The sequence below is a fragment of the Aedes aegypti genome, chromosome 2 (assembly GCF_002204515.2).
Source record: "Aedes aegypti strain LVP_AGWG chromosome 2, AaegL5.0 Primary Assembly, whole genome shotgun sequence".
In the NCBI taxonomy this organism is placed as follows: Eukaryota; Metazoa; Arthropoda; class Insecta; order Diptera; family Culicidae; genus Aedes; species Aedes aegypti.
Window position 1 is genome coordinate 171,301,080 of NC_035108.1, and position 10,949 is coordinate 171,312,028.

Consider the following 10,949-nt stretch of genomic DNA (forward strand, 5'->3'; position numbering starts at 1 on the left):
AACATTCGGCACCGACGCCCGCCATGGTACAATCTGGAACGACTCAACCTACCTAAAGTCGCAACTGATTACGCGCAAAGCCCTTACTGGAAGAGGGAGAGCTCACCGAAGCCCCTCTTGAGGACTGCTGGAGAAGTCTCAAAGCAGCCATTAACAACGCAGCGGAAGGTGCCATTGGGTTCGTGGAAGGAAATCGACGGAACGGTTGGTTTGACGAGGAGTGTCAGACGATTTTGGACGAGAAGAATGCAGCGCAGGCAATGATGCTGCCGCAAGGCACCCGTCAAGGCCCGGATAGTTGGCCACTTGTATGCACCGATTGATAGCCAGGATCTGGGATACAGGAAGGATATATACAAAAAGGGTGACAAGTTAGAATGTGAGAACTATCGAGCGCCATTCTTAACGCAGCCTATGAAATGCTTTCCCAAATCATCTTCCGCCGTCTATCGCCACTGGCAAGCAGATTTGTGAGAAGTTATCAAGCCGGTTTTGTGGACGGGCGATCGACGACAGACCAAATCTTTATGTTGTAGCAGATCCTCCAAAAAGTGTCGCAAATATCAAGTCCCTACGCACCACCTATTCATCGATTTCAAAGCGGCCTATGATACCATCAACCGCGAAGAGCTATGGAAAATTATGGATGAGAATGGTTTTCCCGGAAAACTGACTAGACTGATCAAAGCAACGATGGATAGTGTACAGTGCTATGTGAAGATATCGGGTGCATTATCGGACCCGTTTGAAACACGCAAAGGACTTCGACAAGGCGATGGTCTTTCCTACCTCCTGTTCAATATTACGCTAGAAGGTGTTATGAAACCGGCGAATCAATAAATCCAGCCAGTTCATCTGCTTTGCTGACGACGTGGGCATTGTCGGAAGAACGTTCCAGGTGGTTTCTGATACTCACTAATTCATACATATTCTTGATTTTTTTTTTGTATTTTTTTTGTATTAATATTTTCATGGCTTTGTAAAAATATTGAAATTTTTGCTAAGAGCTTCAAATTTACCATAAACTTGATCAAAATCTACGGAATTTAAATAATTACAGAAACTATAGCATCATCTGCAATTTGTCGAAGTGTTCTTCCAAACTTTTGTGAATATCTGGACCATTTGAATTTTAAAGCAAGGGACTAAAACATGAGTTTTGGGGAAAGCTCATACAGCTAATTCTGGAAGTTGTTAGTTGACCGAGAGTGAAGCCTAAGTGCTTTCTGAAAGCAATTGCTTCTTGTTCGCAAATACTAGTTAAATTTCTGATTAAAGTTAGACAATCGTGTGTTCCTTTCCTGTTATGAAAATCAAATTGAGTATTTCAAAGCACACAATACAGTCGCGGTAGGAACATTTTTTAACAATAAATGTAGGAAATTTCTACACGATAAAATAATTTAGTTAAACGATTTACTTATTGCTTCAATAATGACTGTCGTTCGAGTTCATATCTGCGATAAAATAAAAAATAAGAATTTAGTATTTACTTTTGTTATCCAAGTCTCGATTAATCATATTGTCTTGATTTTAACTGGAACATTTCTTATTTTGGGCTTGATTGTGAACGATTCAGTCAAACATCAATCTCATCATGTGCTATACGCAACTTCTCAAGTATTTCATACAGATGAATTATTTTACGCAATATTCATGAAGTGATATGGGTATAGTCTAATCCGAGTAGTATTACAATTGTTTATGTTAACCGGATATTTTATTTTCATAATACTTAACTTTCCTATGCTTTGCTTTTGCCGCTAATTTTATACCAAGGGCCCCGTCAAGAAATCTGACCCGGGCCCCCTGAAGCCCAAATCCGGCACTGAGTGCAGGTGATTTTCTATTTTAATCAACAATAGCGCTTGCCACGTCAGAATGCAGACCAATGAGGGGAAGGGAAAGAAATTGATGATGCATTTAAAACTGGCCCACAGTAGACCAAATATACCGCTGCGTCTACGCCAGTTCATGCGGAATGATTAGGGGTGGTAATTTTATGGCAGAGAGGCTTGCTGTTTAGGTAGCAGACAGTATCAGGCGCAAAGAAAAGTGAGCTTCGATGGTGGAAGAATGGAAGAGGAGGGAAACGGTTTGTTTTTGTCCGTCTCTGGTTCTAGCAAATGCTATGAACGAATAGGTCAACTGTGATAGATTAAAAGTGGAAGCAAGTAAAAGATAGAGCTACAAAGTACGAGGAATGGGACGGACCTGGGATTGAACCCATGACCTTCTGCTTATGAAGCAGAAGCGGTAGCCGTTAGACCACCAACCCCGTCGTTATTTTATGGGCCGCTGTTAATAAATTACATAAGTAAACACTTATTGCCGTTTGATTTATGACTGTATTGACCTGTATTTGCACTCCGTTAGTTGCACGTTAATTTCATATAATGACTTACACCAGTGGCTTTACAACGTCTGACAATCTTACTTTTATCATCATCTGGACCTGGAAGGTAAACTTCTGGTTCTGGCATGAAATCCGGATCGATTTTCCTCGTTTTGATGATGTTGGCATATGCCCTCGCTGAGCTCTTGGCTGTTCTTGTTCTCGCTGGATCTTCGTAGTCCACGTAGTAAAGACCGAAACGCTCCGTCAATCCAGCTCGCCATTCGAAGTTATCCATCAGGCTCCAGGCCACGTATCCTCTCACATCTGATCCGTCTTCTATTGCATCGAGTACGGCATTAAGGTAATCGTTGTAGAACTGAACTCGAGCGACATCCCTAGTTCCACCAAGATCGCTTACGCCATTCTCTGTCACGTAGATTGGAGGATTGTCGTACTGTTCACTGATCCAGCGCAGAAGATGATACAGCCCTTTGGGATAAATCTTCAGCCAGCTTGATGCGGATGCGGGCCACGAGGGATCTTGGTACGAAACAGTGTTGCGGTCATGGTCGAACGAAGGAACACGGTAGCTCATGGAGTTATCATCGTCGTTCTTGTAGACGATCTGCGTGGTGTAAGCATTGATACCAAAGAAATCTGAGGATCCTCTCAGTTTCCTAATCTCCTCCCATGTTAACTTTGGAAGACGAGATGTAGAGAAGCCTTGCTGTTTACTCAATGCCTCGATACGATCGATCATCACCTCAGGGTAGTTGCCGGCCTTCGAGAATATCGGATGTGCGTACCATCCAAGCTGGAACTGCAACAGAAGGTTTGCTGCTTCTATGTCATCAGGAGAATCACTCCTTGGTTCAGCCCAAGCGGTGTCGATTGTGATACCAATCATACCTGTTAGGAAAATAATTGATTGAGGTTCAAGATAAACAGATCTTTTGAGATGACGTGATTACCTTTCTGCTTTGGTTGATATTGAGTTCGGTACAGATGAACTGCTTCAGCGTGCGATAGAAGTACATTGTGGGCACACATATAGCATGGTACTCCTGGGAAATTGTAACCAGGTGCCATTGAGTCGTATTCATATGATAGCAAACACGATTGGATGGGCTCGTTAAACGTAGTCCACCAAGTGACACGGTCTCCGAAATTTTCGAAAGCAACCCGGGCGTATTCCTTGAAATAATTCACTATAGCTCTGTTTGTCCAGCCTCCAATTTCCTGCAAACGTTGTGGCAGATCCCAGTGGTAAAGAGTAACCATAGGTTCAATTCCGTTTTCCAGAAGCTCATCAATCAGATTGTTGTAGTAATCGATACCAGCTTGATTGACTTCGTAACTCAATCCGTTTGGCAAGATGCGACTCCAAGCAATCGAAAATCGATACATGTTGACTCCTAGTTCCTTGTTCATTTCTACATCCCGGCGCCACTAATTTCACAAACAATTTAAATAATGTATAAAAACTATGAATTTTGAAGATGCACTCACGTTGTTGTAACTATCACAGGCAACGTCACCATTTGTACGATCCGCAATCTTCCACGGATAGTTGTGAGTTAAGTGATCCCAAATGGATTCTCCCTTGCCGTCTGCATTCCATCCACCTTCAATTTGATACGATGATGTTCCCACTCCAAATTTGAAATCTGGTGAAAAGGTCTGCGTTCACTGCTGCCGTTACACTGAAATATTGAATGTGAAGTGAAGTCGGCTGGATTCCTAAAACACAAGTTACATCTTACAGCAAGCTAAGGCAGAGCAAGGTAATTTTAAATTGGTACATGGTGAGCGATTTTCACCAACCCACCGTGTGAACATTAGTTTACCGAAAGGCAATCAGTTTGTTGAAAACGATCATTACATCTATATATACTTTGAATAAAATCTCTTATCTTTAAATGCAGGATGAGAAAAATGGGTTTCAAATTGTATCGCATTCAATTGTGTTTTATCAATGCATAGGATGGGTTCAAAAAGCTATCTTATTTTGATTTTTTCAAAGTTATCAGCTGGCATTTCAATTAGTGCCTTTCATCAGAAACTGCCCCCGCTGGCTTTACTAGTGTATCTTCAAATTTCAAGAGCTTAAAGCCATTGTTCAAGCTTTTCGGTGTGAGCTCTGGACTATCATAATTTGCTTAATCAGGGCCAATAGTTTCGAAAAAGGAATAGTAATCACTTATTCAGACAACACTATATCAAATTTGGCTTATTGAGAGTTTGTTGATTTTACGTAGCAAAGTAAATGGTAACACAAATAATATTAACCTGTATAGGCCAGAGTGAAAGAAAAACAACAAAAACTCTCACCGCACAGCAAATAAAAATCAGATTTCAATTATTTTTTTGTCAGTATACTGGTACACATATCTTGTTTCTAAAAGTGGCCAAAGGATCTCGGGAATGTTCATGTGGCCGGAGCTAATCCGGTGGGTTACTGGGTCAGGTCGAATGAAAAGATGCTGTCCTTCTATGGAAATTTCAAATTACAGATTGTTTCCAGAATCAGCTATAATGTGACCACTAGAGTAAAGACACACTTTATCTCAGAGAAGTAGTTTTTGATAGTCATGAAGTTTGATACCTAAATTTGCTAGTTTAGAAGAAAAATCACATTGACCTATCCACGATTTTTACGAAGGTCCCATAAGCCAATGCTGGTTGAACTGTTTAATTTAGTACTCACTTTGCACCCGTAGTCGAAACTATAAAAACAAGTTTAATTGGAGTCAGAATAAACAAAAAGCTTGGTAAAATTGGTCACAAAACTAAGTGGGGGTCATTTTTTCCTAATATGACCCATTGACTCATCAGAATAACTTCAAACTGGTGAAAATTTCCAAAAACTCCAAGGGACATTGGAAAACTGGATATCTATACGATTTTACTTGGGCTAAAACGAAGGCCATCTGTCAAGAATTACCAAAATGGTAACAAATTGAAGTTTTCCAATTGCACTCTCAAATGCATTGCTTATCAGTAAATTCAAAAATTAGTCATTCTAACAACGAAGTGGATACCTGTGTAGTACACATGGCTAGAACTGGTACGGTGTTGTGATGAACTTCTTTGACAGTTATGAATCTCGATTCATAATTTGTGTTTCAGCTATCACACTTTCTTCGCGCTGCCTCTTATTTCTGTGATAGATTCGCTTTTCTTTAGCTCTCGCTGCCATGTGCTGCTCTCAGTTCGGCAGGGTACTCTGGTCACTAGCATATGGCTACTGGTGGCATTCTTCACACTCTCATGTCACTCTCTGGTATTCTCACCAAACCAGCCGTTTTATTTCGGTCAAAAAGCTTCTCGAGACGATTTATGTCGACCATTGTCCATACTAAATTATGAATTTCTGACCTGGTCATTGAAAACCAAGCAAAATCTAACCTGACAAGTACATTTCAGGCTCATGGCTATACGAATAATGAGGGCTCATCACTATATGTCATCGGTAACCGTAAACAGAGTAAGACAGAATTCAGAAATCTGATTATTTCTGAATTCTGTCTTCAATTTTTTTTTTCTAAACTAGTGTAGGTTTTTTAGTAAACAAATGCATAACAAATCATTTTGAATGCACCCTCTTTTTCTTTCTGGCTTTATGTCCCTACTGGGACAGAGCGGTTCTATACCGTTAGGCCGAATGCCGATAGACTGAATCTCGTTAGATTAGGCCATTAGACTGATTCCGTTACGCCGAAAAAGTGATTAGTTCGAAAATTGTTGATATTAATGATGGCTCGTAAGGCCTAATGGGTTGTTAGAGGTTTGATCAAGATTATCTGTATTACCTACAAGGAACAGCTTTTTTTTTAAAGAAGGAAAAAAATAAAGGTAAATGTGTGCCATTTAAAACAGTAGTTTGTATTTTTCACCATAAATAGTTAAATGTCATTTCGTCCTATTTTTTAAGCCGAATAGGTTATTATGAGCTTGGACATGGTTGGTTGCAGGGCCGAATTTATGGGCCAACATTTTAAGGGCCCCCACAAATTGTACGAAATATATATTGTTGAAGATTGGTAGGGTGAAGATAATATCTCATCCAGAGAATCAATTGTCACCCAACTCGCAGCAAAAAGACATGGTCATCACTTATTCTTGTTGCAACAATTTCGTTCCGCAACATCAGTTTATCACCACTTGAACGGAATATGACAATGATCGATCACCACGTGCGCAGCGATTTTCTGGGCTTCGCATTGCAATTTTCGAGAACTTTTTCCGTGTTGGTAAACATTGAAACATTATCGAACAGCATCAATAAAACAAATTAGGTTTTGTGATTAAAACAACTGATTAATCGCGAGTTGGAAAGGTTGCAACAATGTTGCGCTCTGCGATTGCCATGACAATTTGGCTTTTTATTGTATCCTTATCCGCAACAGTTGGAACAAACGGTTGTGAGCGAGCCCGCTTTGTTGTTTGTTTTTCGTCTGCTTTGATGGCAATTTGATTCGCTGACCTCATCACTTCCATCATTTATTTTGTCGCCTTTTTCATCAACTTTACAAAAAAAGACGTTTTAACTGCGGTTCTAGATTGAAAAAGCCGAAAACCGTTGAAAATACTGGTGAATTGCAGTCGAAAGCAACCCACATTTTGAATTTAGGGACTTTTGATTTACTTCAGCATGGTTTTCTTTAAAGCTAATTAGCTAATATTTGGCCACCATCTGCGTTGTTTTAAAATGCTTCATATTGCAAAATTTTAAACAATTCGACCAACAAAAATTTCCCATGATAAAATGAATCATGGAAGTGATTAAGTATTATCTTCATATCTCCCAATCTTCAACAATGTATATTTTTAGTTGTATAATTTGTGGAGGCCCCTAAAATGTGGATATACTTCAAAATTTCGAGAATAGTGTCGAATTACGGTTATTATTTGGTTTTTATGTTTTGTAAAGTAGGATGTAAAGCAGAAAAAAAACAACTTCTGATGATTAGAACCTTACCCAGGACCATTAGGCATAAAAATTATAAGAGTAATTAACAATAAGTAAATTAGATTTCATCAAACAAAGTTTTTCGATAAAAGGTCCCCACAAGACTGTGGACCCGGGGCCCCCACATTTGTAAATTGCGGCCCTGGTTGGCTGTATAACATTGAAGCCCACACTTCAAAATATATCTAGAAAGATCAGCCTTTGTTTAAAAGAAGGAAAAACCACTGATAAATGTATGTCATTTTAAACAGTAGTCTGTATTTTTCATTCATCTCATTTATTTAGTCAACATCTAAACAGATAACACTGAATCAACAATTTCTCGCCACAATACTCGGGTCGTGGCCGCATCTCTCCATCCTCGATCCTGCCTCACGCTCGCCAAATCGAAACGCACTTGATCCGCCCACCTAGCTCGCTGCGCTCCATGCTTTTTTGAACCAACCAGATCCAAAGAGAATTCTTGCAACATGCCTTGCCCATCATATTTTTCCAGCTTTGGCCACCTTTTGGATACTGGATTCGCCGTAGAGTTGGGCGAGCTCGTGGTTCACCATTCGCCGCCACACACCGTTTTGCTGCATACAGCCAAAGATTGTCCTGAGCACCCGACGTTCGAAGACTCCAAGTGCTTGCTCCTCCTTTTTTTCACCTCATAGGTAAATTTTATTGCAGCCTCATGACCTTTTTGTTAGGCCGAGAGCTTAACTCTACATTTTTAAATTACTGCTAAAAATGGGACCTCAAGTAACACGCAAAACATTCTTCAAAGAGATGCTTTCCAAAAATTGTTTCAGAGATGTAGCAATAAGAGTACCTGTAGCTTACCTAGGTCTAGTTCCGTTGCATATTAATATCAAACGCTCATATGGTCTCATTGCCGTTCTGATAAACTTGCATTTTACCCCGCGTTTGATGTTTAGCATTATTGGAAAGACAAGATTTGCTGCAAATGTCTCTGCAAACAGAATTAAAATCAAGTTTATCAAGTTTCTGATAGTAGATCTACGAGCTGTTTATGGGAACACCTTTAAATAAATTAAAACTAACATAAGTACTATATCATTTAATTCTACCAAAGTTTGTATTCATTAATGGCTATCTTTTGAACTTTGTCAGATACAAATCTTCAGATGGAAGTTAATTCTGGTACATGTCACTGTAGACGGCCTTACATTTGAGGTCGAAATACACTGTAACTTCAATTAACGAATTAGATCGAGAGTTCATGAATTGAATTGGTTCGTTAATTGAATCAGTTCGTAAAAGGGTGGAAGCTTGTATTGTAAAACGAGGTTTTGCCTTTTGGAGTCTACTAGTATGAAATTAATTTTTATTATTTTAATAAATTATGCTCTATCAGTGTTCTTGTTCGGATGCTCTTGGTCCTCCAAAGACTCCATCGAATTTATTAGGTCTCATTATTCATAAGCATAACCAAAGGTCTATTTATAAACTTTGATTGTGACACAGACCCTTACACTGAAAATATATATTGGTTTATATTACGAAATCGTTCGTTTGAACTACGCAATTATTCGTTGTTTTCTGCAACGAAACAGTTTCGTAAAATGTATGCAACCAGCTTCGTAATATGATTCAAGCTCGAAATCAAATCAAACAATGATTGTTATTATGTACTAAACATTTCGTAATCGAAATTCGTTTGTTTCGTATTCAGAACGAACATTTATAGGCGCTTCTTCTTACCTCCCTCGGCTGCGGTCCTGTCATGTTGTATTTTACGAAACATGTCTACGAAACCTTTCGTTGCAGAAAACAACGAATGATTTCGTAGATTAAGCAATCAGTTTCGTAATACTAAACAATTCGTAATACGAACAACACGATAACGCACATCTATGAATTGTATATCGTACATCTTACGATTATTTCGTAAAGTCACTGAATCGCGAAATTCTGTCAAGTACAAATAATTCGTACAATGAATGAAAATAGCGTTATATGTACGAAATCTTGTTTTACGAAATGGATTTTGGATAAAATACGAAGAGATGTTTTCAGTGTAGCTAGTTACATAAGTAAACGATGTATCGTTTTGACTCGTACTGATGTTCTTGATCCTACTAGAACTTCAACATGTAACAAATTATGCTCGTTGATTTGAAGTACTATACTTCAGGAAGTTTACTAGCATCCTATATTTATGTTTGTATGACCACAAACATTTTTTCAAAGAACATTATTTAGATTTAAGTACATACATTTGGCACGGTAAATGGCTGGTTATGGCGTATCATTGCTACCTCGCGTACCTGCATGCAGGAATAAAATAGACCCCTTTGTGTGGTCTTTAGCCTCTTGCCTCCTAGAACTCTTATCCCTACCTCCTCGTGATACTGGCGGGGGTACGAGCAACCTTAGAAGATCGGGTAACCAACCCCGTAGGGATCTTTGGTCATATGCTGACAGGGAAGGGAGAAGTTCGCTTCTGCAAACCTGGAGTGGCTGTTCATCGTCCGAGTGACAGATGAGGGCTCTAAGCTCAACTGCGCACGTTATCCGAAAATTTAGGGGGTTGGTGTCAGGCCAAAGACTAAATAAAGACCTTCATGTCCCTTCAAGTTGCCCAAAGTTTTATGGCACATCAGGTATTAGAGCAAAATCTAGAATGCCGTGAAAAGTGTACTGCGATCTGTCAAACTTGTGTACCTTTTGCAGTACCTAGGGTTCAAATGCAGTACTAGAAGTGGTACCCAATCTGAGCCCGAGTAGAACGGACCTGGTCAGGCCCTGAAATTATTTATTTAGTTGGTGTTACTCACTTAATTTGATAAAACCTCTTTAACGATGTTACGCCAATTTGCTCGGTCCTTGGCTATCCATCGGTTATCAGCCGTTAACAAGGATCCGAGGTAGACGAACTCGTCAACCACCTCAAAAGTATCCCCGTCTACCGTAACACTACTCCCTAGGCGGGCTCTGTCACGCTCGGTTCCGCTTATCAGCATGTACTTTGTTTTTGACGCATTCGCCATCAGGCAGGTGTACAGGACAATAACCATATAATCCACGAAACAAACAAATTGGCTGGATCTTGCGAAAATCATACCTCGGTTATTGAACCCGGCTCTCCGCATGACACATTCAAGCGCGATGTTGAACAGCAGGCACGAAAGTCCATCACCCTGTCGAAGTCCCCGGCGGGATTCAAACGAACTGGAATTTTCTCCCGAAATCTTCAAGCTGTTCTGCACACCGTACATCGTTGCTCTTATTAGTCTTGTGAGCTTCCCGGGAAAACTGTACCGGTCCAGGATTTTCCATAGCTATTCACGACATTTCTGGAGGATTTGCCGTACATTAAAGATCTGGTCCGTTGTCGATCGGCCATCAACGAAGCCGGCTTGATAACTTCCCACGAACTCGTTTACTACATGTGACAGACGACGGAAAATGATCTGGGATAATACTTTGTAGGCCGCATTTAGAATGGTGATCGCTCGAAAGTTCTCACATTCTAACTTGTCGCCTTTCTTGTAGATGGGGCATATTACCCCTCCCTTCCACTCCCTCGGTAGCTGTTCTGTTTCCCAGATTGTGCCTATCAGCCGATGCAGACAAATGGCCAGCCTCTCCGGGCCCATCTTGATGAGTTCAGCTCCGATACTATCCTTA

The 10,949-nt window shown here is 40.1% G+C and overlaps 1 protein-coding gene across 1 annotated transcript; it reads right to left on the reverse strand.

Moving 5' to 3' along the window:
• Positions 1–2,328: 2,328 nt before the first annotated feature.
• On the reverse strand, positions 2,329–4,213 carry LOC5571709 (lactase-phlorizin hydrolase). The gene is made up of 4 exons (XM_001659804.2): positions 4,102–4,213; positions 3,848–4,041; positions 3,310–3,787; positions 2,329–3,247 (listed from the first exon to the last, which is right to left on the reverse strand). The coding sequence occupies exons 3-4, from the start codon at positions 3,767–3,769 to the stop codon at positions 2,373–2,375; spliced, it is 1,335 nt and encodes a 444-aa protein (XP_001659854.2). The 5' UTR covers positions 3,770–3,787; positions 3,848–4,041; positions 4,102–4,213; the 3' UTR covers positions 2,329–2,372.
• Positions 4,214–10,949: the final 6,736 nt, after the last annotated feature.